The sequence below is a fragment of the Sciurus carolinensis genome, chromosome 9, assembly GCF_902686445.1.
Source record: "Sciurus carolinensis chromosome 9, mSciCar1.2, whole genome shotgun sequence".
Classification (NCBI taxonomy): Eukaryota; Metazoa; Chordata; class Mammalia; order Rodentia; family Sciuridae; genus Sciurus; species Sciurus carolinensis.
In genome coordinates this window covers 71,910,310-71,938,060 of record NC_062221.1, presented here as the reverse complement: position 1 = coordinate 71,938,060, position 27,751 = coordinate 71,910,310, and the positions used below count along the sequence as shown (strand labels likewise).

At 35.6% G+C, this 27,751-nt stretch overlaps 1 protein-coding gene across 11 annotated transcripts in view; it reads left to right on the top strand.

Moving 5' to 3' along the window:
- Positions 1 to 27,751, top strand: part of Stxbp5l (syntaxin binding protein 5L) — a 424,978-nt gene that overhangs the window by 375,332 nt on the left and 21,895 nt on the right. For 9 of the 11 annotated variants that reach the window (XM_047563362.1, XM_047563358.1, XM_047563361.1 and 6 more), the window contains 2 exons: positions 25,026 to 25,196; positions 27,209 to 27,448. In XM_047563362.1, the coding sequence (XP_047419318.1) occupies positions 25,026 to 25,196; positions 27,209 to 27,448 (411 nt within the window). The remainder of the gene's footprint in view (positions 1 to 25,025; positions 25,197 to 27,208; positions 27,449 to 27,751) is intronic. The other 2 variants (XM_047563364.1, XM_047563363.1) reach the window with 1 other exon arrangement.

The following is a 27,751-nucleotide window of genomic DNA, read 5'->3' as shown; positions in this document are numbered from 1 at the left end:
GTATGCTGATTTTAAGTCCTTTGGGTATAAGCCAAGGAGTGGGATAGCTGGGTCAAATGGTGGTTCCATTCCAAGTTTTCTAAGGAATCTCCACACTGCTTTCCAGAGTGGCTGCACTAATTTGCAACCCCACCAGCAATGTATGAGTGTTCCTTTTTCACCACATCCTCGCCAACACCTATTGTTGCTTGTGTTCTTGATAATCGCCATTCTAATTGGGGTGAGATGAAATCTTAGGTTAGTTTTGATTTGCATTTCCCTTATTACTAGGGATGTTGAACATTTTTTCATATATCTGTTGATTACTTGTACATCTTCTGTGAAGAGTCCATTTCCTTAGCCCATTTGTTGATTGGATTATTTGTATTCTTGGTGTAGAGTTTTTGAGTTCTTTATAGATTCTGGAAATTAGCGCTCTATCTGAAGTATGGTTGGCAAAGATATTCTCCCACTCCGTAGGCTCTCTCTTCACATTTCTGATAGTTTCCTTTGCTGAGAGAAAGCTTTTTAGTTTGAATCTATCCCAGTTGTTGATTCTTGCTTTTACTTATTGTGCTATGGGAGTCCTGTTAAGGAAGTCTGATCCTAAGCCAACAAGTTGAAGATTTGGACCTACTTTTTCTTCTATAAGATGCAGGGTCTCTGGTCTGATTCCGAGGTCCTTGATCCATTTTGAGTTGAGTTTTGTGTAGGGTGAGAGATAGGGGTTTAATTTCATTCTATTGCATATGGTTTTCCAGTTTTCCCAGCACCATTTGTTGAAGAGGCTATCTTTCCTCCATTGCATATTTTTGGAACCTTTGTCTAGTATGAGAAAATTGTATTTATTTGGGTTTGTGTCCATGTCCTCTATTCTGTACCATTGATCTACCTGTCTATTTTGGTACCAATACCATGCCGTTTTTGTTACTATTGCTTTGTAGTAGAGTTGAAGATCTGGTATTGCAATACCCCCTGCTTCACTCTTGCTACTGAGGATTGCTTTAGCTATTCTAGGTTTTTTATTATTCCAGATGTATTTCATAATTGCTTGCTCTATTTCTGCAAGGTACATCATTGGGATTTTAATTGGAATTGCATTGAATCTGTATAGCACTTTAGGTAGTATAGCCATTTTGACGATATTAATTCTGCCTATCCAGGAACATGGGAGATCTTTCCATCTTCTAAGGTTTTCTTGAATTTCTTTCTTTAGTGTTCTGTAGTTCTCATTGTAGAGGACTTTCACCTCTTTTGTGAGATTGATTCCCAAGTATTTTATTTTTTTCGATGCTATTGTGAATGGGGTAGTTTTCCTCATTTCTCTATCTGAAGATTCATCACTTATGTATAAAAATGCATTGGATTTATGAGCATTGATCTTGTAACCTACTACTTTACTGAATTCACTTATGAGTTCTAAAAGTTTTCTGGTGGAATTTCCAGGTTCCTCTAAATATATAATCATGTCATCAGCGAACAGGGATAGTTTTGAGTTCTTCTTTTCCTATTCGTATCCCTTTAATTTCTTTGGTTTGTCTAATTGCTCTGGCTAGAGTTTCAAGGACGATGTTGAATAGAAGTGGTGAAAGAGGGCATCCCTGCCTTGTTCCAGTTTTGAGGGGGAACGCTTTCAGTTTTTCACCATTTAGAATGATATTGGTCATGGGCTTAGCGTAGATGGCCTTTATAATGTTAAGGAATGTTCCCACTACCCCAATTTTTTCTAGTGTTTTGAGCATGAAGAGATGCTGTATTTTATGGAATGCTTTTTCTGCATCTATTGAAATAATCATGTGATTCTTGACTTTAAGTCTGTTGATATGGTGAATGACATTTATTGATTTCCGAATGTTGAACCAACCTTGCATCCCTGGGATAAAACCCACTTGATCGTGGTGCACTATCTTTTTAATATGTATTTGTATGCGATTTGCTAAAATTTTGTTCAGAATTTTTGCGTCAATGTTCATTAAGGATATTGGTCTAAAATTTTCTTTCCTCGATGTGTCTCTGTCTGGTTTAGGTATCAGGGTGATATTGGCTTCTTAGAACGAGTTTGGGAGGGTTCCCTCCTCTTCTATTTCATGGAATACTTTGAGGAGTATTGGAATGAGCTCTTCTTTAAAGGTTTTGTAGAACTCGGCTGAGAACCCATCTGGTCCTGGACTTTTCTTTGTTGGTAGGCTTTTGATGACCTCTTCTATTTCATTGCTTGAAATTGGTTTATTTAAGTTGTGTATGTCCTCCTCGTTCAGTTTAGGTAATTCATATGTTTCTAGAAATTTGTTGATGTCTTCGAGGTTTTCTGTTTTGTTGGAGTATAGATTTTTGAAATAGCTTCTAATTATGTTTTGTATTTCACTCGTGTCTGTTGTGATGTTTCCTTGTTCATTCCGAATTTTAGTAATTTGAGTTTTCTCCCTCTTTCTCTTTGTTAGTGTGGCTAAGGGTTTATCAATTTTGTTTATTTTTTCAAAGAACCAACTATTTATTTTGTTAATTTTTCCAATTGTTTCTTTTGTTTCGATTTCGTTGATTTCGGCTCTGATTTTAACTATTTCCTGTCTTCTACTACTTTTGGTATTGGTCTGCTCTTCTTTTTCTAGCACTTTGAGCTGTAGTGTTAAGTCGTTTATTTGTTGATTTCTACTTCTTTTTTTGAATGTGCCCCATGAAATAAATCTTCCTCTGAGTACTGCTTTCATAGTGTCCCAGAGATTTTGATATGATGTGTTTTTGTTCTCGTTTACTTCTAAGAATTTTTTTATTTCCCTCCTGATGTCCTCTGTTATCCATTCATCATATAATAGTGTATTATTTAATCTCCAGGTATTGGAGAAGTTTCTGTTTTTTATTCTGTCATTTATTTCTAATTTCAATCCATTATGATCTGATAGAGTACAAGGTAGTATCTCTATCTTGTATTTGCTAACAGTAGCTTTGTGGCATAAAATATGGTCTATTTTAGAGAAGGATCCATGTGCTGCTGAGAAGAAGGTGTATTCGTTCTTTGTTGGATGGTATATTCTATATATGTCTGTTAAGTCTAAATTGTTGATTGTGTTGTTGAGATCTATAGTTTCTTTATTCAATTTTTGTTTGGACGATCTATCCAGTGGTGAGAGAGGTGTGTTAAAATCGCCTAGTATTATTGTGTTGTGGTCTATTTGATTTCTGGAATTGAGAAGGATTTGTTTGACGTACGTGGATGAGCCAATGTTCGGGGCATAGATATTTATGATTGTTATGTCTTGCTGATTTATGCTTCCCTTAAGTAGCATGTAATGTCCTTCTTTATCCCTTCTGACTAGTTTTGGTTTGAAGTCCACATTATCTGAAATGAGGATGGATACTCCAGCTTTTTTGCTATGTCCATGTGCATGGTATGTTTTTCCCCATCCTTTCACCTTTAATCTATGGGTGTCTCTTTCTATGAGATGAGTCTCTTGCAGGCAGCATATTGTTGGATTTTTCTTTTTAATCCAATCTGCCAGTCTATGTCTTTTGATTGATGAATTCAGGCCATTAACATTCAGGGTTATTATTGTGATATGATTTGTATTCCCAGTCAATTGACTCATATTTGTTTTTGACATGATTTGGTTTCTCCTTTATTTGGCTATTCCTTTAGGCTAGCGCCTCCTGTTGCTGATTTGCATCGTTGTTTTTCATCTCTTCCTCATGGAATATTTTGCTGAGAATGTTCTGTAATGCTGGCTTTCTTTTTGTAAATTCCTTTAGCTTTTGTTTATCATGGAAGAATCTTATTTCATCGTCAAATTTGAAGGTAAGTTTTGCTGGGTATAAGATTCTTGGTTGGCATCCGTTTTCTTTCAGGGCTTGGTATATGTTGTTCCAGGCCCTTATAGCTTTTAGGGTCTGGATTGAAAAATCTGCTGATATTCTTATTGGTTTCCCTCTGAATGTAATTTGATTCTTTTCTCTCGCAGCCTTTAAAATTCTGTCTTTATTTTGTATGTTAGGTATTTTCATAATAATGTGCCTTGGTGTGGGTCTGTTGTAATTTTGTATGTTTGGAGTTCTATAAGCCTCTTGTACTTGGTTTTCCATTTCATTCTTCAGATTTGGGAAATTTTCTGTTATTATTTCATTGAATAGATCGTTCATTCCTTTGGTTTGTTTCTCTAAGCCTTCCTCAATCCCAATAATTCTTAAATTTGTCCTTTTCATGATATCCCATAATTCTTGTAGATTCTGTTCATGATTTCTTACTATCTTCTCTGTTTGGCCAACTTTGTTTTCAAGATTAAATAATTTGTCTTCAACGTCTGAGGTTCTGTCTTCCAGGTGTTCTATCCTATTGGTTATGCTTTCTATGGAGTTTTTAATTTGGTTTATTGTTTCCTTCATTTCAAGTATTTCAGTTTGTTTTTTTTTTTTTTCAATATCTCTAACTCTTTATTGAAATGGTCTTTTGCTTCCTGTATTTGGTCTTTTAACTGTTGATTGGTGCGATCATTTAATGCCTACATTTGCTCTTTCATCTCCTCCTTCAATGCCTGCATTTGCTCTTTCATCTCCTCATTAGCTTCCCTGATTGTTTTAATTATGTACATTCTGAACTCCCTTTCTGACATTTCTTCTGCTGTGCTGTCATTGGGTTTTATTGATGTAGTATCTAGGTTTGTTTGGGACATTTTCTTCCCTTGTTTTCTTATATTGGTCAGCTGTCAGTGGGACCCTGAGATATTGCAGTTTTCCGCTATTGGCTTATAGTGTCCCGGTAGATTTCCAGTGTATCGCCTCTCGGCCTTCAGTAGCCTGATGTCTTGGAGGAATTTGATAATGCAGTGCATCCGAAGAAAGCTGCCCCTAGCCCCCTACTGGTTCCAGGGCTTGGAGCTGGCTCTGTGCGGAAAGGCTCTCACTGGGGGGCCTGCACTGTGCAGCTGGCCGTGTGGGAGGAGCCCACCGCCGGAGTGTGGAAGGCTACCTGGGGAAGACTCTAGCTGCCCTGCCCAGCTCTGATAAGCCACCTCTATCTGTGCCTGCCACCCGGGCCGAACTTTACCCAGTGGGCAGACTCACCCGTGGCTCTATTTCAGTCCGAGTCTCTCAATGCCTCCCCTTCTTAACTCCTGGGTTCTGGAGCGACTGGGGGTGCAGTCACCCTCTAGGCCGCCATCTTGGATCACCCTGTGAAGAGAGCCTGCGACCGGAGTGGGCAGAGCTGCCTGAAGAGTTCTCTGGCTGCCCTGCCCTGATCCCAGAGGCTGCTTGCGGATCGAATCTCTCCGTTGGTTCGGGGACTTGTGGCTTGTTCTATGTTTAAAGCCTCTCACTGGGCGGTCTGGTCCGAGAAGCTAGCCTTGAAAGGCACCTCCCACTGCAGGGGTCCAGGCTGTTTGGGGAAGTCTCTGGCTGCCGTATCCTGGTCCCTGAAGCTGCTTGCGTGCCGGAGTACACTGGGAGTACACTGCGCTGGCTCCGGGACTTGGAGCTTGTCTTCCCATAATTCTTGGAAGCTCTGTTCATGGATTCTTACCGTCTTCTCTGCATGATCAACTTTATTTTCAATATTAAATATTTTGTCTTCATTGCCCAAGGTTCTGTCTTCCAAATGATCTTGTCTGTTGGAGATGCTTTCCATTGAATTTATAATTTGGTTTATTAATTCCTTCATTTTGAGGATTTCTGTTGTTTTTTTTCCAAAATCTTTCCTTATCAAAGTGATCTTTCACTTCCTATACTTTCTCTTTAACTTCACTCTTTATACCATCTTTTACTTCCCAGATCTGTTTAACTATGTACATTCTAAACTCACTCACAGACATATCTTCTACTGTGTTGTCAGTGGATTCTCTTTTGGGGCATCTTGGTTTGTTTGGGGCATTTTGTTCCCTTTTATTTTCGTGGTACCCATGTGTCTTCCCATTGAGGCAGTACAGATTCTTCCCTGTAGACCTATATTGTCCCTGAAGACTTCCAGTGTCCCATCTTTAAAAGGGAGACCAATATCAACAGCACCCTGTGTAAACAATATACAGCCTGAAATCTAATAGCTCCCACCAAGGTGTCTACTACTTTTTTGCTATAGACACAAATGATGAGTTCAATCACTGTCTACAATATAAAGAGAAAATTTGCTTAAAAGGTTTACAATTTTTAGAGATGGACAAAGAGAGAGCAGAAATAGTGTAGGACATCACATGTTCATAAAGAAGAAAGAGAAAAGCTGGAAGTAAAAATCCACAGGAAGAGTGGAAGAGGAACCAACAGAAATTGGCTGTTAAGTGGAGAAAAGGTAGAAAGGTAATCCAAGAAAACAGACAAGTGAGAGGAAGAATACATATAAAGAGGAAAAAATTAAATATATAAAAATATACAACAGAACTGCAGAACACCCTGCATATCTCACCATCCTCAACAAACTGACGCATGAAAAATACATTGCTTCAGATATGGTGGAGAGAGATGTTAGAGAATAAAAAAATAAAAATAAAATAAATCTCAATGGAAAATTGAACAACTGTCTCTATTGGCGTTAGAAAGTTTCCCAGCTCTGTCTCTGACTTCTCATTAGATTCCCTGGCCCAGAACAGCCCTGGCAGACCTAGTCACTATCCCACTGATCTGGCCTTCAGCTCTCCCAGTTTCAGCCATGTTACAGTCCCAAGATTTCAGTGCCACTGGAATTTGGAGGAAGACCATCAGGGATGAGCAATCCTGAGAAACAGCAACTAGGTGGCAGCCACCAGCACTCGCAGGAGGAGGACCCTAGGTGCAGCCAAATATGCAGGCACCCCAACTCTGAACCTCCAGGTCCTTATTTGATGTCCCCAGACAGAGTCAACTGTGCCCCAGGCCCCTGCTAATGTCTCAAGGTGGATGTGTCATTGTGCAACCAAACCTGTAGTCTCCCTGGCTGTGGACCTCTGGGTAGTGGTGAAAGTGGTAGCAGGCAGCAGGTCAGCAGCAGGTCAGCAGCAGCTGCAATGGGTTGGTGGCATTGGCAACAGTTGGGGGGTCAGCAGCCTCTCTCTCACTTTTGAATATATTGGATCCTACCATCCATTCTCCAAATCTTCTGAGGAAAACATGCTGATAATCCTATTAAGAATCCCAGTGTGTGACAAGTCATTTCTCTCTTAATGTTTTCAAGATTATCTTTTTGTCTCTGACTTTAGAAATTTTTATTATAATATTTAATTTGAGTGTCTTTGAGTTTACCTTACTTGGAGTTAATTGAACTTCTTGAACGTTTTATATCCATCAAATGTCTTTCATCCAATTTTGGAAGTTTTCACCCATTATTTCTTTAAATATTCTCTTCCTCCTCTGTCTTTTCTTATGGTAACTTCCCAATGGCAATGTTTTTCCACTTTTTTATGACCCCATAGTTCACTTAGACTCTGTTGAGATTTTCTGAGACTTTTTTTTTTCATTTTTAATTTTTTTAAACTTATACAGAGAAAATATAAAAACTATACATGGCAATGGGGTACCATTTAATGTTTTAATATGTGTATACATTCTATAATGTGTAAATCAGGTTAAACATATTAATCTTCTCAAATATATATCATTTATTTATGGCAAATCTTTCAAAATCCTTTACTGTAGCTTTTTGAAGTGTGCAATACATTATTGCTGTCTGTAGGCACCCTTCTATACAATAAATAGCACAACAAAACTCATTTCTCCTAAGTATAACTTAGTACCTATTGATCAGATTTTTCCCATTATCCCTCCTCTTCCTCTCTTTCCAACCTCTGCTAACCAGCATTGTCCTCTTGATTTCTATGGAAGCATTTCTTAGATTCACATGAGTGAGATCATGTGGTACTTTTATTTCTATGCCTGACATATTTCATATGACATAATAATCTCCAGTTCCTTCCATGTTGAGTCAATGACAGAATCACATTCTTTTTATTGCTGAATAGTATTTCATTGTGTGTATATATCACATTTACTTTATCCATTCATTAATTTATGAATACTCAAGTTGTCAAGTACTGCTGTAGTGAACATGCTGCAGTAAACATGTGCATGTAAATGTCTCTTCAGCTTTCTGATTTAGACATATACTCATTAGTGGAATTGCCAGGTCTTATTCTAGTTCAACTTTCGCTTTTTTGAGGATCTTCCCCATTCTGTTTTCCATAATGGCTGTAAGAATTTACATTCCCATCAGTAGTGGCAATAGTTCCATTTTCTCCCATCTTCATCTACATTTGTTATTTTTAGTATTTTTGATAATAGCCATTCTGACTAAGGTGGGTTAGTATCTCATGGTTTTGATTTGCATTTCCCTGATTATTAGCAGTGTTGGTGACGTTTTCATAGATTTTGTGACCATTTGCATGTCTAAATCATCTATTGAGATCTACAAACCATTTTTAATCGGGTTGTTTGTTTTGGTTTTGCTTTTGGATTTTTTGAGTTTCTTATATATTATGGCTATTTTGAAAATATTTTGTTTTATGAATTTTTAAAATTTCTCTCTCTCTCTCTCTTTCTCTCTCTCTCTCTTATGAGAGAAAACATTTGACCCTTCATTTGAGTCTGGCTTATTTCACTTACCTTGATGTTCTCCATTTCCATCCATTTGCCAGTAAGTGACATAATTTCATTATTATTTATGACTGAATAAAACTCCATTTTTTGTGCATTTTTTAAATTTGTCTATTTATAGACACCTAATCTGATTTTATAACTTGGCTATTATGAATTGTGCTGCTATAAATATTAGATGGAAAACAATAGAGTAGAGGAAAAGGATTAAGAGGAAGGAGGAGTGGAGGACATGGTTAAGTACTGGGGGAATGAAATTTACTAAATCATGCTGTGTCCATGTGTCAATACACACACACACACACACGTGTATATGTTTATATGTATATATGTATCATTACAATGTACTGATTAAAACAATAATAAATAAAAGAAGGGAGGTCTCTCTTTTCTTTGCTCAGGAGTTACTCTACCATAGCCTCTGTTGGTCTGGGATCTGTAGGAGTTAGAAATCTCTAGAGAAGATGCTGGACTCCTCAGAAGCCAAGAAGTGCTGTGGATTAAATCTATAGCTTTGCACATGCTGGTCAAGCACTCTACCAATGAGCAACAGCCCTCAGAGCTCTTATTTTATTTTGAGAAAGGATCTTGCTAAATTGCCTGGCTGATCTCCAATTTCTGATACTCCTGTTTGTCTGATCCTTCTGTCTGATCCTCATGAGTAGGTAGAATTCTGAGAGTCAATTCTGAGGAGTCAATTCTGAGGAAACTGATAGATTTACTTAAAATTTGAACAGAATATGTTAGATAATATATCAGAGTATCACTCTTTGTAAAGCTGTAATTCCAAAGGTCTTCATGTCTCCAAGACAAAATAAAATAAATATATCTGTGCAACTGTCAACATTCTGGCATTTGGCCATCTTCTCCCAAGGAGTGGGAAATCCTTGACCCTGCTTGGCAGAACTTGTACAAGGATGTTCAGATATCTTTTCTCACCAGCACTCTTTCCTTTCTAAGAGGTACTGGAGGTTAAAATTAACACTTGGACTACACTAAGGCTGTTTTTGAATCTAAGATATGCTGACAGCACAGGATTACTCACAAAAGTGACTCCCTCATGAAAGAGGAAAAGGAATCCATCTCAACAGATACACAAGAATAAGACTTCTGAAACATGTGGGAACAGGCAAAGAGAAGCTCATCCCAGTTACAGTCCCACAACAAAGAACTCACATATATTGAAGGGGATGAAATTCCAGAGAAAGATTATAAAAATTGATTATTAAAATGATTAATGAACTAAAAGAAGATCTAAGTAATGAAATAAAGGAGCAAATATAGGAAGTGAAAGACCATTTCAATAGAGATTTGAAAAAGAAATCAGAAATCTTAAAAAATGAAAAACACAATAAATAAAAACTCAGTTGAAAGTATCACCAACAGATTACATTATGTTGAAAACGGTACATCATGCCTTAAAGATAGGGTATATTAACAGACAAGTTTGAAAAAAAATACAACCTGGGCTGAGGTTGTGGCTCAGTGGTGGAGTGCTTGCCTTGCATGTGTGAGACACTGGGTTCAAATCTCAGCACCACATAAAAATAAGTAAATAAGATAAAGGTATTGCATCCATCTACAACTAAAAATATTTTTAAAAATCTTTCCAAGACACATCATAACCAAAATGCCTAACATAGAATATAAAGATAGAATATTAAAATCCACAAGAAAAAAGTCAATGCTTACTTCTGACATTTCAATTCAGAGTCCAAACTTCAGGAGGGCTAGAAACGAGACAGTACAAACTCTGAAAGAAAACAATTGCCAGCTAAGATTACTATATGCGGTAAAGCTACCATTCAGGATCAAAGGAGAAACAGAAGCTCTTCACAATAAAAATAAAGAATGGCACTAAGCCAGCACTATGTAAAATAATTAATACTGCACACAGAAGAACTTAAAAACAAACCTCAGAGGTCCTGAATGGATGAAGCTCACTAGAAGAGCAGTTAAATAATGAAAATTAAAAGCAAACTAAATATATGAAATCAAAATGTAAAGAAATAATTAACCTCTCTCCTTAATAACTATATGTAAATCGTCTCTAATTCCAATTCTTTTTAAAAGACATAGATTGTCAGAGTGGATTAACAGATAAGACCCAATAACCTGCTGTTTGAAAGAGACTCATCTTATAGACAAAGACATCCCTAGACTGAAAAGAAAAGCATAGAAAAAAAGGTTTAATGCAAATGGAATCTGCAAATAAATAAGAGTAGATATTCTTATACCTAACAAAGCAGGTTTCAAGGAAAAATCAATCAGAGGACATGAGGAAAGTCACTACTTACTGGAAAGGAAGTAGTTCAACAAGTTCAATAAAATGATAATAAATATTTATATCCCTAATATTGGTACACCTGATTACATAGAACAAACACTTATTGACATTAAGTCTCAGAACCCAATACAATAATATTGGATGATTTCAACACACCCTACTCATCAACAGATAAGTCATCCAGACATAAAATCAGTATAGACACTTCTGACATTAATACTATAAATCAAATGAACCTAACAGATATCTATAGAATATTTCATCCAACAACATCTGTATTTACTTTCTTCTTAGCAGTTCATGGAACCTGCTCCAAAATAGGTAATTCTTCAGATCACAAAGAAGGTCTTACTGTTTTAGTTTTAGTCAGCTTTTTCATTGATGTGATGAAAATATTTGAGAATACAGAGGAGGAAAATTTTATTTTGGTGCTCACAGTTTCAGAGGTCTTAGTCCACAGACGGCCAACTCCATTCTTTGTGGCCTGAAGTAAAGCACAGCATCATGGCAGAAGAGTGTGGGGTTGAAAAGTGGCTCAGGTCATGGCACCAGGAAGCAGAGAGAGAGAGAGAGAGAGAGAGAGAGAGAGAGAGAGAGACTCCCTTCACCATGCGCACACCCACAATGACCCATCTCCTCCAGCCACACCTTACCTGCCTAAAGTTACCATACAGTTAATCCCTATCAGTGAATTAATGCACTGATTAAGTTAAAGCTCTCATAACCTAATCATTTAACCTCTAAGCCCTATTGCATTGTCTCACACACGAGCTTTTGGGGCACACCTCACATCTAAACCATAACGCCTATTAAAAAAATCAATGTAATCTTATGCATATTATCAGATTATAATGGAATAAAATTGGAGATCAACAAAAAATTATAGAAACCACATAAACACACAGATTGATCAATACTCTTGAATGAGGAGTGGATCATAAAACAAGAGAAATTATTTTTAATTTCTAGAATCAAAAATAGTGATACAGTGTACTAAAATCTCTGGAATACTATGACGGCAATATTAAGAGGAAAGTTTATATCATTAAATGCCTACATTTAACAAAGAAGAAAAATCCCAAAGAAACATTCTGTGTTACATCTCAAGGCCCAAGAAAATCATAAAGTAATTCCAAAACCAGTAGAAGAATGAAATAATAAGATCAGAGCCATAGTTAAGGAAATTGAGATTATAAAATCAACACAAAAGGTCGGGTATAATAAACATTTGATTCTTTGAGAAGGTAAACAAGATTAATAGACCCTTAGCCAAGCTAACCAAAATAAAGAAAAAAAGACCAAAATCAACAAAATTGAAGATGAAAAAGGAGAAATTACCTTGGAAATTTCTAAAATCCACAGGATCATTGGGAGTATTTTTAAAATTTATATTCCAAAAAATTGGAAAATCTAGAAGATATTGTCAAGTTTCTAGATGCATACAACTTACCAAAATCAAACCAAGAAAATGTAGAAAACCTAAACCCATATAAATCAATGAGATTAAAGCAGTAATAAAAGCCTTCCAACAACTTATAAAGCCCAGGACTAGATGGATTCTTAGCTGAGTTCTACCAGACTTTTATGGAAGAATTAATACCAATATTCCTCAAATTATCACATGAACTAGGAAGGGAGGGAACACACCCATATTAATTCTGTGAAGACACATCAAGCACATGGTGGCACGTCCCTTTACAGGCATGTGGCTCAGGAGGCTGAAGCAGGAGGATCACAACTTCAAAGTCAACCTCAGCAACTTAGTGAGGCTCTAAGCAACTTAGACTCTATCCCAAAATAAAAAAGGAATGGGGATTTATCTCGGTGGCTGAGTACCCTTGGGTTCAATCCCTGTGTATTAGGGTTCTCTAGAGGAACAGAATCAACAAGAAGTATGATTATAAAAAGGGGCTTTATTAGATTGACTTACACTACCAGAAGCTGGATAGTCCACAATGGCCATCTGCAGCTAGAGAGCTGGAAGAACCAGCAGCTGCACAGTCCAAGATTCAGAAGCCCAGAACAAGAAAGATCAACAGTGCTACCCTAGTCTGAGACCAGGGCTTCTGGAAATTACCCGGAGAATCACTGATAGAGTCCACTTGGGAAGAGTAAAGAAGCGAGTGTTCAATATCCTCAGATGGTGGAGGCAGCAATCAAGAACCCGTTTAAGAAGAGTAGAGCTTGCATCTGCATCTGCTTCCTTGTTCTTGCAGCTTTTATTCCATCCTTTTGGGTGGTGCTGCCCACGCTTAGGGAGGGGCTCCACTGCAGTTCACTATTCCACATTCCCGTCATTCCTAGACACGCTCTCATGGACACCCCCAGAAGCCTCTTAATCATCAGCATCTCTTAATCCAATCAAGTTGACAATTCAAATTAACCATTGCACCCTGGTCCCCCAAAATCAACAAAGACACATCAAGGAAAGAAAACCAATATCCCTAATGAACATAGACACAAAATCCTTAATAAAATATTAGCAGTCTGCATTCAAAAACATATTAAGATTATATACCACGATCAAGTTGGTTCACATATGTAAGTCAATAAATGTAATTCATCATATAAATGTAAATAAGGACAAAAATCACACAATCATCTCAAATTCCAAAAAGCTGCCTACAAAATTCAGCACACATTCACATGAAAAGCACTGGAGGAACTAGGGGTAGATGGAACTTACCTCAACATCACATAGGCTAAGTATGAAAACTCAAAGTTAAAATTATAATTAACTCAAAGTTAAAATATAATTTCAGAAAAACTGAAAGCATTTTCTCACCTCTCCTATTTAACATAGTTCTTAAAACTCTAGCCAGAGTGATCAGGAAAGAGAAGGAAATTAAAGGGTTACAAGTAGGAAAAGAAAAAGTCAAATTATGTCTGTTTTCCGTCAATATGATCCTATACTTAGAAGACCCAAAAAATTCCACCAGAAGTCTCCTGGAGTCCTAAACATATTCAGCAAACAGGATATAAGACAGGATATAAGACCAACATAAAAAATCAATTGATTTCTTATACTCTAATAATGAATCTGCTGAGAAAGAAATCAGGAAAATAATTTCATTCACAATAGCCTTGAGAAAATGAAATATCTTGGAACTACCTAACCAACAAGGTAAAAAAAAAAAAAAAAAAAACAAACTACCTAACCAACAAGACTCTATAATAAAAATTATAGAATTCCAAAGAAAGTAAATGAAGAAAATCTTAGAAGATAGAAAGATCTCCCATGGAGATCTTGGATAGACAGAATTATTATAGTCAAAATGGCCATATTACCAAAAGTGATCTACCAATTTAATACAATCCCAATCAAAATACCAATGTCATTCTTCACAGAACTAGAAAAAAGTCCTAAAATTCATTTGAAAGAATAAAAGATCCAGAATAACCAAAGCAATACTGAATAATAAAAGCAATGCTGGACACACCATTATCTCAAATTATATTCCAGAGATATAGTAACAAAAATAGCATGGTTCCAGTGATATGTCTAACTCTAGCTTTAGTTCATTCTTATGTATTTAAATGTGGCTTCTCTAAATATTTTTATTTTATTCCTTTCGTAAAAATCCAATTTTTTTAACTATTGAAATATCTTTTATTCAGAAATTTGACACATGATGCTTTTAATTCTCTACATGATCAGTTTTTGTTTTCTTTTTTGGTGATCTTTCTGGCATCAGCAAGTGTATCCATTAACTACAGCTGTAGAACAAGCTACCTCAACACTCAGTGACTTAAAACACTAATCACTGTTATAGATTATGGATCTGTGGGTTGGCTAGAGATTGACCAGGTTAGCTATCACTGGAACAAATACATATAGAACAAATGCTAATGACTAAGTAACTGTTGGGGGAAAAAAACTACTTTAGGAACTGGAAACCAAAAATGTTAAAAAAGTTTTACTTTTTTTGCAATAAGCTTTAAATAGTAATTCATTTATTAACCCAATGCTTTCAATTTTCTAGGCATTAAATGGTCATAAAATGGTCACGATTGGAGGCATTTTCCTCAAATAAAATAAAATTTATTCTTAAATTCATGATATTCAAGCCAAATTGCATGGGACTCTGGTAAAAGATTTTTATATAAATAAATCCTTGGAAATGCTTGAGTTTTTTTTTCTTAGTGTGGACAATGATGAAAACATAAACTAATGGAATCAATATAACAAAAAAAAAACAACTATTTATGTGGACCCTTCTTAATTTGTAGTGCACTTTAACATATATTATTCACAACGATCTTTTTCAGGGAATTGCTATCCTTAATTTCCAAATAAAGTATCTAACAATCAAAGAAAAAAATAGCATGTTATTGGCATAAAAATGGACATGAAGACCAATTGAATAGTAGACAAAGAGATAAGTTTATAGATACAGTCATCTGATCTTTGACAAAGGTTCCAAAAACATACATTGGAGAAAGAATACCCATTTTTAACAAATGGTGCTAGGTAAACTGGGATATCCACATGGAGAAGAGTGAAACTAGATCCCTCTCTCTCTCACCCTGCACAAAAGTCAATTCCAAGTGAATCAGTGACCTAGGACTTAAGACCAGAAAAACTGAAAGTGTAAAAAGAAAACATAAGGGCAACACTACAACATCTTGGTGCAGGAACCAGCTTCCTTCATAAGAATATTAACGTTTAGGAAATAAAACCAAGAATCAATAGGTAGAATCCCATAAAATTTAAAAAGCTTTACACAACAAAGGAAACACGGCATGAAGGAAGAGCCTACAGAAGGGGAGGTTTATTAATATTTGCTTTATATATTTGGATGCTCCAATACTGGGTATGTATAAATTTAGGATTGTTCTTTTCTCTCACTGAATTAATCCCTTTATTCTTATATTATGACCTTCCTTGTCTCTTTTTACTGCTTTGCACTTAAACACTATTTTTTTGGGGGGTGCTGGGGATCGAACCCAGGGCCTTGTGTTTGCAAGGCAAGCACTCTACCGACTGAGCTATCTCCCCAGCCCCTTAAAAACTATTTTTTTATATTATTATGGCTGCTTCTTTCTTTCAAATATATTTGCATGGATATCTAAATCCTTCCCTTTACTTTCAGTGTATGTGTGTCCTTAAAGGTGAAGCGAGTTTATTGTTAGCAATATATGGTTGAGTCTTATTTGTTTTACTATTTAGTTCTTTTGTCTTTTAATTGGAGACTCTAATCTATTTATATTCATGGTGACTATTTATAGGTAAGATGTTACTAGAGCCATTACATTAACTTGTTTTTTATTTTGTTCCTTACTTTCTCCCTCTCTTATCTTCCATCATAATTAATTTACTCTAGTAGTGTGCTTTGATTCCTCACTTATTATTTTTAGTGTATTTATTATATTTTTTGATTCAAGGTTACCACGAGGTTTACAAAAATCTTTTGATTATAACAAGCTACTTTTAAATTATAGCAACTTAACATAATAAAGATAAGCACACAGCACACACAAGGATGAAAGAAAAATATGCTAAAAAAAACTACACTTACATTCTCTTCCCTTGTCTACATTTTGAATTTTTGATGGCCTGTTATGTCTTTCTTATGCCTGTCTCTTAGTATATTCATTTAGTTTTTATTATTTTTGTTTTGTTTTTTATTTAGTCTTCATATGAAAGATTTGAATGGTTTATGCATCATGTTTACAGAATTAAGCATTCTGAATTTGTTCATATAATTACTCTAAACCAATGAGATTTTACTTCCTCAAGTTTTCTTCTTAATGTCTCTTTCTTTTAGTTGTAAGAACTTCATTTAGAATTTCTTGTAAAACAGGTCTATTGAATTCTCTCTCTCTCTCTCTCTCTCTCTCTCTCTGTCTGTCTTAGAATGTCTTTGTTTATCCTTCATTTCTACAGGACAGTCTTTCTAAGTATAGGATTCTCAGTTAACTGAGGTGGTGGTGTTGATGATGATAATGATTTTCCTGCAGTACTATGAAAATCTTATGTCACTGTCTCCTGAACTGTAAGGTTTCTGCTCAGAAGTCTGCTATCAGGCTAACTGGGACAGCCCTATGTGTTACATGTTTCTTTACTCTTACAACCTTCAGAATTCTTTATCTTTTGTTTTTGAGGGCCTTATTATAAGATATTTTGGGGTAGATGAGTTAAATTTGACTGGTAGGTTTGACCTTCCTGTACCTGGATATGTACAACCTTCTTAGGTTTCAGAGGTTTTCTGTTGTTATTTCTTTGAAGTAATCTCAGAGGTTCCAGAGACTGAGGAAGGAGGATGGCAAATCAAAGCCAGCCTCCACAACAGAGAGGTGCTAAGCAACTCAGTAAGACCCTGTCTCTAAATAAAATATGAAAAAAAAAAGGGGACTGGGCATTTGACTCAGTGGTTGAGTGCCCCTGAGTTCAATCCCTGCTGCCAAAAAATAAGAAAAAATAACAACATACCCTTTTGGCATTTTAAAGTTCTTGGACCCCAATAACCCCAATATTTCCCCTGTTAATACCATCCTAAAATTCACATAGGCTTTCTTCATTCCTCTTCATTCTTTGCTGTTTTTCTCCTCAAACTGTATATTTTCAAATGACTAATCTTTGCATTTACTAACTCTTCTGTTTGATCTATCCTCTTATTGATTCCTTCTAAAGGGTTTTTATTTTTACTGAGTATATTTTTCAGCTCAAGAATTTGATTTTTTAAATTGCTTTCATCTCTTTATTACATTTCTCTGTTAGAATATTGAAATGTTTGAGTTTTCTTTAAGCTTGTTGAGTTTCCTTAAAGCAGTTTTCAATTATTTGAGTTCTATAATTATCACTATTTGTTATGGTTTGTATCTGGAATTTTCCCCAAAAAAGCTCATATGTTGAAGGCCTCATACCCATACAGTAATGTTCAAAGGTGAGACGTTTAGGAATTGATTTGCATGTGAGGGCTTTAATCTCATCCACTGACATCATCAGGGATTAATCATCAATGGATTCATACTTTGGACTATTTGGAGGTAGCAAACTCTTTGGACTATAGGAGGTGGGACCTAGTTGAAGGGAGTGGATCTTTGGGGATATTCCCTTTGTGACTATACCTTGTGTCTGGCCCCTTTTCTCTTCCTTCTCTCTGTTCTCTGGCTGCCATGAGGTAAAGAGCCTTCTCGGCCACATATTCATGTTGCCATGATATTTTGCCATGCCTCAGTCCCACAATAATGGAGCCAGATGACCTTGGACCAAAACCTCTGAAATCATGATCCAAATTAAGTCTTTTCTCCTTTAAGTTGTTGTACTCAAGTATTTTGTCATAGTGATGAAAAGCTGACTATCACACTCTCTGGTCAGTTTCTGGCACCTCATTTGATAATCATTTTGATGCTTGTTGGTGTGGGCATTTATTGCAGTCTTCCTAACCTGGCTTTGTTTATATCTTTCTTTCCAGAAATTCCAAGCAGGCTGCTTATTTTCTCTAAGACTGTAGCTTATTTTCTCTAAGACTACAGCTATGTTCATGATTTCAGCACAGGGTAGTATCCAGATCCAGATTTGCCAGGAACCTGCTGGTGGTATGGTGTCACTATTTCGGTACTAGAGGGCAATCCAAGTCCAGGTTTGTCCGAAATACACTATTGGTTTATTGTTTAGAGACAACCAGTAGTATACCTAGAAAGAGTAGTCTATCCCCATAAATCTCTTGTTGGGTCTGGGATAGGGCCACATATCTTGTTGACAGTTACCCATCTGTGGTCATGTACTATAGAACTCTGCCTGGCTGTGGGTAGAGTTACTGATAAATGACACCAAACTGTGTTATACCCTGAGCCCACAGGTTGCCAAAACCAGCACTGCAGTAAGACCAAGATCCATACTGCTGTGAGCTGCTTATTGCTAGGTATATTTGTCCCTAAACCACTGTAGCCAATCAAAATTGCTGCTAATTGAATGAAAAATCCAATAGATTGGGGCTTCATGTCTTCCCATTACTGAAACAGTTCCAGAGATCTCATCTTCATACAAACCTAGAGATAAGGCTGTTAGGATATGCCTAGTGTTAGGTTTCACTAGCCCAGCACTATTCGTGCTTAGTAACCTGTATTGCCCCCCAAAAATGGGGGTAACAATATAATACGCTGCCTAAAGTTGGGGTGGTATTGGTGAAGGCAGTCACTTGGTCACCAAAGCTGATGCTAAGCATGGTCACACCTAAATCTCACAGGTATTGGAGCATTATAGTCTCAGAAGGAGGACAGGTGTGCCCCATGTCCTCTCTGAGACTAGAAATAATAAAGATCAAAACTTGGGTCTATCCAACCAATGTACAGATCTTCTCCTGAACCCTGGGTTGTAAAGAGGGTCCGTCTGTGAGCTCTGGTCTGTACACGGGTCTTTAGTTTCTACCAGGTGGAGGGTATTACAATAGTGGGCCTAGCACTGTAGTCCAAGATGAATCCCTGTGTTAGCTTTTGTGCCTGGCACCTCATTGGGTAAAGTCTTGCTCCCTACTTTGCCATGGAGCTTAGAGGAGGAGTGGTGAAAGCAGCCACCTGGCCTAATACAATTTTAGTTGCTTAATCTGCAAGCATTGGCTTGGAGGTAGGAGTTGGAGGCTTTCCCTTCACTGGGTTTCTCCACTGCTGTATGGTAGCATAGTACGGGTTTCATGTCTAATTCCTTGTCTTAATTCTCTCTCTAACACCCAAGTTGGAGGCATCTTTTTCTGTGCTTGGCTACTTGGAGTTAGGAGAGAGATGATACGGGATTTGAGCATTTTATAGAATTAATTTTTCTTATATCAATTATTATTTGTTTTTATTATTTTCACTAGTTGTTGTCCTAGAGTTTTCAATATACTTTTACAACTAATTCAAGTTCTCTTTTAAATAACATAGTACTGTTTTATAGATAATGTAAGTACCTTATAATAATAGCAAAGTATTCTTAATTCCTCCCTACTATGCTTTTTATCATTGATCATTCATTTCACTTACACACATTATTCGCTGTGCTGTACTTCTTTGTTTTTACAACTTAGTGTGGATCTGTAATTACTTAAAATGAAAAGCAAAAGAGGGGAAAAAAAACCAGTTCTAAGAAATGTTCTTGTGCCCTCAAGGAATAGAGAAAAGGGCAAAAAGGCACTTCGTAACATAAAATTCCCAATGTCTGACATTCAGTGAAGCAGAAGAACATAACCTATGATCAATAGAAACGGATCCAGCAATGGCACTTAGGATAGAATTAATAGATAAGGACATTATTATTTAAAATATACTCCATGTGCTCAAGAAGGTAGAAGAAAGCACAAGCATGTTAAGAAGTAGATGAAAATATCAAAAAGACCTACTTTGAACTTCTGGAAATCAAAAATGTAATGTCTAACATGAAAATACACTGGATGGACTTAATAGCAGAATTGACACTGCAGAAGAAAACATTACTACACTCTAAGGTACACAACCCAAAATTAAACAAAAGAGTAAAAAGTTCAAAAATTGTTAACAGAGAATTAGCGTCCTGCTGGTTAACTCCATGTTGCCTAACTCGAATGAAACAGGACTCCCAGAAGGAGGGGAAAATGAATGGTGCAGAAACAATGTTTGAATAAACCAAAAGTTTTCCTAATTTGATGAACAGTATAAATCCTCAGATCCAAGAAGCTTAACGAATTTCAAGTACAAGAAATATGAAGAAAATCATACAAAGTACATCATAATTGAAATTCTTTTTTTTTTTTTTTTTTTCGGTACTGGGGATCGAACTCAGGGCCTTGTGATTGTGAGGCAAGCACTCTACCAGCTGAGCTATCTCCCCAGCCCCATAATTGAAATTCTTAAGAATCTCTGAAGGGGGGAAGACATTAACATATTGAGGTACAAAAATAGGAATAAATTGGACTTCTCCACTTTAACACTAACTAGAAGACAGTGGAAGAACATTTTTAAACTACTGAAAGAAAAATAGTCCACCTAGAATTTTGTACCCAACAGAAATATCTTTCAAAAATGAAGGTGAAACAAATGCTTTTTCAGAGAAACAAAAGCTGAAAGAATCCAGCACCAAAAATACAGTGCCTTAAGAAATGCTGTAGCAAGTCTTTCAGAGAGAAGGAAAACAATACTGAGAGTAATCTGAATTTGCACAGAAGAATGAAGAGCACTAGGAATGGTAAATATGTGGGTAAGCAAGAATATTTACTTCATTTTTAAATCTCCCTAAAAGATAATTGATGGTTGAAAAATCCCAAGTATCCATCAAAAGGTGGATGAATTGTTAAACAAATTGTGTTATATCCAGACAATGGCATACTACTACTCAGCAATAAAATGACTGACACCTACCACATGGAAGAATCTAGACAAAATGCATATATAAGTTATATTCTTCCTCTTATGTAAAACTCTGTGAACTCCAGTATAGGGTTACATTAACATTGATAAAGGAGGGAAAGAAAAATTTGATTATGAAAGTAGGCAAAGATAAAGTAATGTGGGGTTTCAAACATTCAAATCAATTATTTTATATTGGCTATAATTAATATGGTTAAAAGCAAAGTCTTTCCATTTATCTTCATAGTTTTTAAAATCCAGTGCTCCTTTTTGTTTAGTACTATGTTCAACATTTACTTCATCATAGAATCAACCTCTGTGGCACAGGCATAATAGTAATTTTTATTTTCTGGGAAATGTATGTTAAAAATTTTAACAAAACTCACATTAAATCAAATCTTCATTGACAGTATTCTATAAAATTTTATTAAATGATCATTTAAAAAATAAGTTGAATAAAATATGACATTTTTTGTAAGTTTATATAATGATAATTTTTCAATGTACAGTTTTTCAAATTTGAGAATTTTTGTCTAAAATAGAGAATTTCCCCTTATTGCTTTAAGGTTGAAATTTTTGGAATGTTAAGATTTTTGTCTACATGATATGTAATATAACTGGACTACATGATATAGCTGTACTAAAGCACCAGTATAATAGAGAGCGGCCGAAGGAAATAGGAACCATTCTGCCTGTTTTATGCAGAAAGGGGTTAATATAAGAAATTAGGTGCTTATAAGATCATTGAAAAATCAGATATGTAGACTCTAAGCTCAGCCTGCAGGTGTGACTTTTAGAATAAGGTCACTATACAGATGTACTAAGGGATCAGACACGTGTATACAGCTGGAAAATCAGATCACTGCTAATCAACTGTTGAATTTAAGAACATATTGCTATAAGTAAAATCAGGAATCTACCACAACAGCTGCCTCTTGACATACAAAGTAACTTCTTGACTGGATTCTGAACAGTTGTTTTTCAAAACCACATGAAGTCACCACTGCAATGTCACCAAAGAAGCAGAAAAATGGCTTCCATATCATTATAAAAATTATTTGCCAAACCCTTTGAAACCCTGAGATACTGTGAAAACAGGCCATCATTCCCAAAACTCCTGAAGCATAAGCCTCCTGAAGCTGTCACCATTGACAGTTTCCACGGATCTCAGCCTTTGCATCATTGTGGGTGAAGCATGTGAGAAATAAACCTCCGAGGGAATCAAAAAATCAAATCCAATGAAGCATTCTCAACTAATGCCCCAGACATCATGGAGATAAGACATCCACACACCCTAGTCGAAGTCCTGGCCCACAGAATCTGTGAGCACAATAAAATTGTTACTGTTTTACATCAACTTTGGAGTGATTTGTGTGTGCCTGTGCAACAGAAGATAATCAAAACATAATAACATATTTTATGTGTTTTTACAAGCACTTCAAAAATATTTTTAAACTTGATAATATTCTGTATGTGATAGAGACAACAATTTACCTAAAGCCTTATGTTTGATTGTAAAGGTAACTGGTTTCCAATTGTCTTTATAACTAACACAACAGTGAATATCTTTATCAATAGATGTTTATATTTTTCTTTTGAATTTAGCATTCTTTATCATAAATTTCCAGAATGACTGAATCTAAGCTATGACTAAATTTCTTTCTAAATGTTTTATACCAATTCATAGCTATCTTGAATATTTATCATGGTGATAGAATTATTAAAAATGAAAATTCATTTCCATGTATTTAAACATTTCACCTACAAAAAAATCTTTTAAGCTTATCAGCCCTATTGAAAACAATACTGGTGTGCCTGTGTGTGGTAATGTAGGCCAATCAAACATGAGAAGCTGAGGAAAATTTGGCCACCACAACAGGTATGGTGAAAAAAGAAAAGCATATTGAGTAATACTGCTCTGTTATGAGCTGTAATGAAACATATTTACATGAAACAACCACCAAAAGATGGTGACAGATAGACAGGTGTGGCTTTGGTTTAGCAAGTTCAAAGAGTTCTGACTAAGTGGATAAATTTCACTGTTCTCAGGGCACTGCCACATACTTTTTTTTGTACCTAGCTGAGAGGGTGTGAAGAGGGCTGCAATTCATCCCACTTTTCTTTTGCCCTAGAGCAAGGTATTATGTCTGTGAAAAGGGAAAGTTTTTCTAACTGATATACTCAGGGTTGTGGCCAGGTCAGAGGGGTGGTGGTGTTGTAATTTGTACCCCTACAGTAGTTGTCATTTTCTAATTGTTAGTGCCAGCTGTTGGCCTCAGTGTTCTTCCTATTGTGAGTGTAGATTTGATAAAGAAAGAGGAATCTGAGTTCTTGATTTCAGTTTCACCATGGCTAACTCATCATGAGATATTTCTGCTTTTCCATCTGGGATTTCTGAGATAACGTGTCAAAATGGAGGATGATTCGTTCTAAAAGGCTTGGATCTCAGTGTGTATTATTTCTGCCTCCTAAACCCTACTAAATATGTCTTTTTAAAATTGTTATCCCTTCCCAAATACTTAGCTAAACCTGTGCCCCAGTGTTTAAGCATACAGATGTTAACTGAGAAAGTCTGGTTAGAATTCTGCCTACATCATTGCCATATAGATAATAGGAGAAATTTTTCTGAACCTTTTTTTCTGAACTTCAGTTTCCTTATCTGCAATATCAGGATGATGATAATAAAAGCACCTCCATTGCAGAATTTTTGTGAAGATTAAATGAGATAAGATGTAAAAAATTCCCACTCTTTAAATATTTGATAATATTAGCTTATTTTTTAAAAAACATGCCAGCACAATAAAATGGTGAGACATAATTCTCATCCTTGACTACATACAAGGCAATCAGGAAATGTATAATTTTAGTCTTTTAAATTCTTTAATACAGAAGACTATAATAGAGTATATACCAAATAGTAGTTCCACATGTCCACTGTGGTATTAAGCATTCTTCTACATGTAACTATCATCCTTTGAATGACGAAAGCATCATATTTCAAAACGCATTCTGCACATTGCAAGACTATAAGATAATGTTTGAAACATAATTTGTTATCTTTATTAAAAATGAGAAAACATATTTTTTAGTTCAATGAACCCAGGGCATGCTAGTACCCCTAGCATGACCTACAACCCCACCCCAAGGTTTTTTCATTTTTTAAAAATGTATTTGTTCTTTTTTAAGTCTTGTCAAAACCAAACTTGACTCAGAAGCCCTAAATGAACAGTAATCATTTGGACATGAGCAGTTTTATATTCTGGGACAAGAGTAATAACAATACAGTTTTATTCAGTGTCTACTGTATGCCAGCATATATTTTGGCATGTGGCGTGTATTATTACACATATGTACACATGTGTTCACATACAAAAATTGCAAGAACTTCATGAGGCAACTAATAATATTACACATTTACAGAAGAGAAAACTAAAGCATGAAGAATTGCAGTAATTTATACAGCTAATAAAGTGCCAAGCTAGAATTCGTGCTCAGACAACCTGGCTCTAGAACCAATATTCTTAAGTGCCATCTCAGCTACACAGTAAAATGTTCCTGTTCTATATTTTAAACTCCAGGCACTGAAAGTACTTACAAAACTTACATAAATTGGAGTATATTTAACTTATGTATAAAGGTCCAAGATTATAACTTATTTCATATTGCCATTAAATCATACACATAGTAGAGATATAGAATAAATTTTAAACTATCTTAATCAGATTATAAAAATACTCATTAAAATTAAATATTTTAAAAGTTTTACTAACTAAAAATAGCAAGGACTTAGCCATATTTATATGGTTCAGAACAAAAGGAATTCTTACTCCTCTTCATTTGTTAATCTACACCTTTCAATTCCTTTATATGAAGATTTAATTATGATATTTACACTGCCTTCTTCCTCTTGGTACAGACCATGTAAATGGACACTGCACAAGTCCAACTTCTCAGAGTTGCAGTTCTGGAAAACGTCTTTCTAGTGCTGATGTTTCAAAAGTAAATCGCTGGGGTCCTGGAAGACCACCTTTTCGAAAGGCTCAGTCAGCTGCTTGCATGGAGATTTCTTTACCAGTTACAACAGAAGGTAGACTAAACATATCAATTTTGTTTGGTTTACAATGGAAACAAGTGCTGTGGACAAGGAATGGAAATCACATTGAAAAGATACAAATATCTACTAGGCAATGTGTCACTGTGAGCCTGGTGGGGCTATGGCTAACTCCAAATCCACCTCTTACCTCACTTCCTTAGTCATCTCTAAAACTAGACTCCAACAACTCTATAAAATAGAAAACCTATGCCTTAATCTATTCTATATCCCTCCAATAAAAATTGAGAGATTATTTCAATTTGCATTTTAGTATCTCTCTCTGTAGATAGTTATATAGTGTCTTATAAGCTTAATTTCTTCAGTTGTCAAATGCAACATACTTAATTCTCAAGCTCAAAACCTTCATCTTCACATATTTTTAAAAGGAAGATCCATTTGCTTATTTATGGAATGAATGTGGGGACATGGAATAAAGAAACAGAGCCAAAGACCGGAGCTGTTAAGAAAGGGAAAGAAAAGGGAATCTTTTAACTTTGCTGCTACTCTCCTGTTAATAAGAAATTTTAGGAAGACAGGAAAAAAATTGTTTTAGGGAGATTTTCTCATACTAATTCTATACTAAAATTAATTCCTCATTTAATATCCCTTAAAATTTTTGAGAATCTATATTCTTCAAAAAAATTTAAAGTAAAAAATTTATTATTCAATTTTTGTTCTTTTAATATTACATTATACTAAATCTGGCCCCTATGAACATGCAGATAATGGTGTCCTCTCTCACAGGTGTCTGAATTTCAATGTCGATTGGTGACAAATCACAAGTTGAAAGTTTGGGAAACATATATTAGCTGGAATATTAAACTAGAAGCAACACATAAGGGATATAAAAAAATAATTCTCTTTTAATTACTTGACTAGTGCTGCCAATTTTGAGTTTTAGATATTTGTGCCTCTAATTTGTGCTGGATTCTGGAGAAATTAGTTACTCTAAGTTTCTGTCTTCAAATCTGTAAAATAAATAAATTATCTCCTAGTTTCTCTAATCTCTTAAGTTTTATGACAAATTTAATTTTATAAATTTGCTAAGACATAAAAAGGGAAAATAAAAAAAAAAGAAATGTACAAACAAATTAGTGGATATAAAGAAAATAATTGGGGATACTATATTTTTTTTCATGGAAAAATAATCTGAGGCAGCACATTTGGACCTATCAAGAGGGAAAAGAAAGTGAAGACAGTAGAAAGAAAAATAAGAGGAGCTTGTACTCTGGAGCATTAAAAGAACAGTACAACACTATTTTTAACTGAAATGGCTGAATTTATGCTTGTCGGAGTGTGCACAGGTGCAAGAGTTGATAAGCAAGAGGATCTGAGGCCATTCTGTTTCCTTTAGGTGAACTGAAGCCCTCTCAGAAAGGTCACCACCACTGACAGGGTGGCATAGTCTATAGCTCCTTTGTCCCTAGGCAAAACTTGAACTGGAGTTGGATTCAAGCCAATTCAGAGAAATACTATTTGCATTTGGGCCTTGGTAAAATTTCAAATTTTTCCACTTATAATTTCCCCAGATATACAGTGTATTTGTCACAGAATATTTCAGATTGTTCCTTTCATGTCAGTAGCCACAATATCGTCAGTATGTGGGAATTGCAAATAAATCATTAAGAATACTTCCAACAATTGTGAGAGAGGAGGGAAGTGCAATTAAAGTTGTATCAGAAATTCTTGTAACTCTGACTCTTTAAGTCTGCTTTACAGGTTAGATAATTTAACTTATGAGTTAATGTAGAGAAAGAAAAATGGTGAATTAGACCACAGAAGACTCATGTTCTAGACCTAGCTCTGACTAAATTTATAACTTCTGGGCTGTAGTCTCTCCACCTTCAAAATAAGCTGATGAGCTGGATAAACTACTTTTCTGGCCAATTAATGAAGAATTAAATTCTACTTTCTACTCATACTTTTTGGTTTTCATGTATTATATTTGATTTACTTATTTCGTAAATACACTGATACTTCATTTTAGTCTTTTTAAATTTCCATAGAGAACCGAGAGAATTCATATAATCGTTCCAGAAGCTCTAGCATATCCAGTATTGACAAAGATTCTAAAGAAGCAATTACAGCTTTATACTTCATGGAATCCTTTGCACGGAAAAATGACTCTACCATCTCTCCTTGTCTGTTTGTTGGAACCAGTCTGGGAATGGTATTAATCATCTCCCTAAACCTACCATCAACAGATGAACAAAGGTTTACAGAGCCGGTTGTGGTATTGTCAAGTGGTAAGAGTTTTTATTCATTCATTTCCTTGTTGCTACTTTTTCAAATTTAGATGTAAGCTATCGATAATTTGCATTGATTTGGGACAAAGGTTATGCATTTATACCTTTTGTGTAATAGGAACTATTGAGAACATGATGAAATCATATAGTGTTCCAACATTTGTCATATTGTAAATTACCTGTTTTTCAGGGTAAGAGTTAATCACCATTGCTCTAATAGTAAACTGTGGAACTGCCAACTAAATAATGCCTTGGGAAATAAGTTTCTGAAAAGCACTGAGGAAAACCTTAATATAAAGCTTA